This window comes from Miscanthus floridulus, chromosome 16, assembly GCF_019320115.1.
Source record: "Miscanthus floridulus cultivar M001 chromosome 16, ASM1932011v1, whole genome shotgun sequence".
Lineage (NCBI taxonomy): Eukaryota > Viridiplantae > Streptophyta > Magnoliopsida > Poales > Poaceae > Miscanthus > Miscanthus floridulus.
The window spans coordinates 103,969,821-103,975,518 of NC_089595.1; the positions used below are offsets into that span (position 1 = coordinate 103,969,821).

At 45.8% G+C, this 5,698-nt stretch overlaps 1 protein-coding gene across 2 annotated transcripts; it reads right to left on the reverse strand.

Moving 5' to 3' along the window:
- Nucleotides 1-292: 292 nt before the first annotated feature.
- Nucleotides 293-3,776, reverse strand: LOC136513290 (cytochrome P450 71A1-like). Of its 2 annotated transcripts, none has more exons than XM_066507283.1 (2): nt 2,695-3,776; nt 293-1,086 (listed from the first exon to the last, which is right to left on the reverse strand). In XM_066507283.1, the coding sequence occupies exons 1-2, from the start codon at nt 3,664-3,666 to the stop codon at nt 475-477; spliced, it is 1,584 nt and encodes a 527-aa protein (XP_066363380.1). In that variant the 5' UTR covers nt 3,667-3,776; the 3' UTR covers nt 293-474. The 2 variants fall into 2 exon arrangements, with proteins under 2 accessions (XP_066363380.1, XP_066363381.1); XM_066507284.1 differs by having other exon boundaries at nt 2,707-3,774.
- Nucleotides 3,777-5,698: the final 1,922 nt, after the last annotated feature.

Below are 5,698 nucleotides of genomic sequence, written 5' to 3' on the forward strand. Positions count from 1 at the left end.
TGGTCCGGAGGATTTTTCCGGTATGGAAGTACTCCCTACATTTGAAATTACAAGGCTTATTTTCGTTTTGTTAGAAAAATCCTTTGGTCAACAATTACTTTATTGATGTGCTTTTTTGAACACAATAATGGTGCTATTCGATCATATTAAAAATACTTAGCATGTTTATGATTTTGTATCACATAGATGAAATATTATATCATTTTGTATCACGCATATAGGTCAAAGTCTTATTGTAATGAATGGCGGTATACACCTTGTGAAAATACACAGAAGGAAAGGAGAATATAGATGGATAACTTCCAAATTTAGAGAATTGTGGCCTTCTTCTATATATAAATACATGCCCGACAAATTTCTTATCAGTTGTTGTTTCGAAGAAAAAAAAGGTTAGAGGTTGTATATGTATACTAAACAATAGGTGGCCTTCCACCATATCTAACATACATAACAAGTTCTGTGTGTTCCCCTAGTTCATGCTTGCGGTGTTTTCGATACAAGGGTCAAGGGATACTTAAGACCAGGGGAAAGGCCACTCGACTCCACGACTTCAAACGACTCAAGGTCCTGGTCATCTGGTAACTCCCAGTCAAAATGATACAACAAATTTGCTAGTGCAAGCTCCGCGAGGCGCGTCCCAAAGCCAATGCCAGGGCATCCTCTCCTCCCAGCACCGAACGGTATGAATCGGAAGTCTTTACCACTGTAGTCAAAGTTTGTATGCACAAACCTCTCTGGCCTGAATGCATCTGCATCCTCCCATGACTCTTCGTCTCTGCCAATCGCCCACGCGTTGATGAGGACCTGGGTCTTGGCTGGGATATCGTAGCCATGCAGCTTGGTGTCTTGGACCGCCTCGCGGGGGACAAGCATTGGCACTGGTGCATGCAATCGTAGAGCTTCTTTGATGGCGGCCTGTGGTCGTGTCGTTGTACTCAGTAACTCCTCTGTGACTCGTCCATGTTCCCCTACAATTTGTCGCAGCTCGGCCTGTACTTTCTCCATTTCCTTTGGGTTCTTCACTAGCTCGGCCATTGTCCACTCCATCGTTTTGGAGGTTGTGTCGGTGCCAGCTAGGAAAAGGTCCTGCATTAAGAAATTTGTAGTATTGCTGTGTTAGTGACGAATACTAGCGTGCTTACTACTCAATGTGTCGTTAATTCAATGAAGTTTATTGGAAGTCAAGGATCCACAATTTTAGTCGTGTTGACATTATGAAGGTTAAATACATGTAATTTTCAAGTTTTAATATCCACATTGGTGGATAAATTAGACTCTACCCCCTCCGTCGCAAGATAAATCAACTCCAAGAATCATCCTAAGTCAAACTATATTGAGTCTAACCAACTTAATAGTAAAAAATGACAACTCCTAGAATCGTCATGTAGTATGACATACTCCCTCTGTCCTAGTTTAAATGCACGTCTAGGTTTTAAATAGCAAACTTAGTATCCATGTAAAATAACACTGCTACCCCTATAACACATCCATCTGACACTCCACTCGCCAAGACTAGCAGGTACACCGAGGGATAGAAGCCTCGGTGGGGAACAGATGAACGAGTGGAAGAGAGCAATCGAGGGCCCCTAGTGGGTTTTCTTTTCTTTTTTTAATAATATATTGTCGTTGGACTCGTCCATGGAAAGAGAAAATAAAAACTAGTGTTGCACTTCTCTCTTGTTGGTTCCGTCTAGTGCTGCACGCTTCTACACTTTCAGGCCTATATGTATGGATTATTGCGGGACAAATTTTGAACCACAAAGGTGCATTTAAATCGGGACGGAGGGAGTATTATCTTGGAGTTCAACTTCAACAAGCAGACTTCATTCGTTAAAAAAAAAGTAGACTCCAAAACTAAGATCCTAAGTTCGTGTCAGAGCAAATGTAATTTTTTGACCTATTTAATTGAGTAGAAATTATGTGTTCTTTGATAAAAAAAAAAGATATTATATTCCTATTTGTAGGTTATTTACAAGGACACATACTGGACTCTCAAGTATACTCCAAACTAACATCCTAAGTTCGTGTCGGAGCAAGTGTAATTTTTTTTACCTATTTAATTGAGTAAGTAGAAATTATGTGTTCTTTGATAAAAAAAGATATTATATCCCTATTTGTAGGCTATTTACAAGGACACATACTGGACTCTCTTCTGTAAGATTGTACCAACCAAAAGAAAAACGACAAACTGAGGTAGCCATCTCGTGTTGCTAGAGACGATGGTATTGAAGATCTACGCTAGGCATGGATGGTTGTCGTATATAGACTTATTATAATGATTAGCTAGACGTCGCGTTTTTTAGTTTTGCTTTTTCAGAGCTTACCTTTTACGTTTAGAGGCAGGAACGTACTATAATAATAACATTGATTATACTCCCTCCGTTCGTTTTTTTCATGCTATAAGTTTAACTAGATTTATAGAAAATACGTATAATATTTGTATCTTTTAATCTAATAAATTTATTATGAAAATAGATTCAACGATTTATCTAATAATATTAATTTTTTTATATTTAAAATTGATTAAAGTTATTTATTGGAAAATGAGAACGATAATTATTTAGGAACGGAAAGAGCATGCGCTATTTCATAGATAGTAGACAGGTATAAATTCCTCCCTTTTCCAAAAAGGAAAAAGAAAACTATAGAGGATAGTCAAGATCAATAAAATGTGTACGATAGTGAAAGGAGAACCCTTTGGCTTACGATGATGAGTCCCTTGACATCAGTCCTGTCAAGATTTAAGCCCGCGCCGCCTTGCTCCACGGCCGAGAGCAAGTCGTCGAGGAGGTCATCGGCATCATCCCCGCGCCCGCTGCTCTTCTCGTGCTCCTGCAGCGCTACCTCAAGAACGGCGTCAAGCTTCCTCGCCGTCCTCTTTGTCCTTGCGTCGAGCCCCGTCGCCCAGTCCACCCAGCGGAGGCACGGGAACACGTCGCTCACCGCGATCGTCTCCAGCTGTTGGCTGGTCTCCATCATCATCGCGCGGATCGCTCCGGGCTCCATGCCTCCGAGCTTGCTCCCGAACGCTGCCTTGGAGATGACAGTGTAGGTTAAGCTGATGAACAACTCACTCACATTGACCCCTCGTCGGCGCTTTCCACCGCCGTCGTCCACATGGGCGCTAGCGGCAGCGCGGACCCGGTCCACGAAGGACGCGACCGCCTCTTCCCGGAGCACGCGGAAGGAATCGACCCGCTTCGCGCTGAGGAGGTGCACGACGGCGATGCGGCGCAGCTGGCGCCACCGCTCTCCGTAGGCGCTGAAGGCAACGTCCCGGCAGCCGTAAAGGAGGCCACGCGCCGTGTGCTGCTGCGGACGGCCGCAGAAGACGTGGTCTTGGGCCTTGAGCACCTCCTCGGCCATGGAAGCTGAGGAGACCACGCGTGTGGGCACGGAACCAAGGTGGAGGAGGAAAAGCGGGCCGTGGCGCCGCGCCAGCTCCAGCAGTGTCCGGTAGTGGTGGCTCCGGCCGAGCTGGTGAAGATTGCCGATGATGGGCAGCGCCGGAGGGGAAGGCGGCAGTACTCGGCTGCCATCTTTGCGGCCTGATGACCTGAAGCTTCTTACGATGACGAAGCAGGAAACCGCGAGGACGACGACAGAGAGAAGCAGGTTAGAGTAGTCGAGCTGAACGGGAGCCATCAGCCACGACTCCACGAGCATATAGCGATGCTTAGCGGCGGAGCTCAGGAGCGAGGAGTGAATTCAGCAGTGGCCAATGAATAGATCACGTAGAAATTAGATTATGCTAGCTTTAAGGACGCTTGCAATGCATTTTTTGCCACATGACACAAGAGGACACATGCAACTCAAGAGATAAGACATGTGTGAATGATAGTACAAGTGTACAACAACCTTCTCTATCAATGAAATATGCATAATCTCGTGCCCCTTCATTCCAAACACTAGAAGCGAAGCACACCGCGACAACCGCATCGCTATTTTTAGATAAAGGACAACCGGATTGCTATGTTTGAGAAATGAGATCCACATATAAGATTCAAACTAATAGGAAACGATAGCGAAAATACAACAAACGAGATTTTTTCAGACCAGAACCTTCGTGCAGCAACGAGACTAGAGGTGGGATTTGGATCGTGTCGTATGTGCCAGCATGGCCCTAATTTTTTATAATTTAGCTCTTTTTTTAAATAAAATTTACATTTGGCCTTCTAGGAGATTTAAACTCATCTTTGGACCCGACCCTGGGGTCGGCGCCAGGAATCATGGTGCCGAGGTAACACGGTCTCGGCGCCACAGATCTTGGCGCTGAGGTGCCTAGCCGAGCACAGCAAGCCATCCTAGGTGGCGTTCACGTGGCCGGCACCTCGGCGTCATAGATCTTGGCGCCGAGCATTGATTCAAAACCCGCGGCCGCAGCTCTCTCTCGCGCGCGCTCTGTCTCTTCTCACCGCCGCCATCTACGCCCTGTCTGCGGCGCCGTCGTCGACCGCGCCTCCTGCGCCGGCAGCAGGCCACCGGCGGCCGCCCGGTCCCTGCGCCCCCTCCCTTTCCCGGCTCCTGCTTCCCCATGCAACCGCCCGCAGTAGGCCGTCGCTGCGCCCCCGTCGCCGTGCGAAGCCCGGCCGCCCTCGTCGCCCCTTCCCTCCTCCTCATCTCTGTCTGGCGGCGAGGGCGGCCCGCCACCGCTCGCCAAAGCTCCCGTCGGCCGGCTGGGCTCCGGGCCCTGCGCCCCCTGCCCCTCCGGGCTGTGCGCGAGCAGCCCATCCAAGTAACTTAAATTAGTTAGTAATTTTTTAGTTAACTTAAATTAGTTAATGTACTTTAGATAATTTAGTTAGTAATTTTTTTAGAATATTTAGCAAATTTAATTACATAGGTTGAAAGTTAGATGCTTATTTATTTAGTTATATTATATACTTAGGAATATATGTATGTAGCTTATTTAGTTAGATTAGATTGTTAGAGACATAATTAGGGAGTTAGTTACCTATTGATTTAGTTAGCTAGTTGGTAAGTGTAGTTACCAAATCTCTTATCTTGTTATAGAGATAGTTAGGCAGTTAGATACTTATTTGTTTAGTTCGATAGTTAGGTAATTTAGTTAGCAAATGTAGTTAGATATTATGGTTAGTTATCTTATAATAATATACCCGTAATAACTTGGTTGATGTGCATACCAACTAGATGGACAACGTAGTCACCCTGTATCATGGAGGAAGTGTGGAGGAAGATGAGTTTGGTAATATCAGTTTTGTTGGAATGCAAAGGGTGCCAGTGATATTCGATGATCGGCCATTGTTTTGTGAGTTGTTTGGTTGGGCTCGTGATGAGCTTAAATGCAATTCAAATGAAGATGCCATCTTAGTTGAGGGGGTACTTCACTATGGCAGGTCAAAGACAATTTTGAGGCGGTTGGTCCCAATTGCATCAGAGGCTCAATGGGACAAATATGTCAAAACTGTCATGAAGAATGAGTTTCAATGTTTGGATTTGGTTGTGCGGAAGTTGTCCAATGATCCCACCCCTCATTGGTATTCACCTCCTAATGTTCATTCACCCCCTCATGGGTTGTCGCCAGCACTAGAGAATCCGGCACCCTATGAGCCTCTGTTACCCAACCGTGAGGTGGATGTGGAAGATGCGGTTGTAGTGCCCGATGCTCAATCCGCCCCCAATGAGGTTGGTGTATGTCCTGGTGTCCGTGCAGAATGTGGGACTGATGATATTGTAG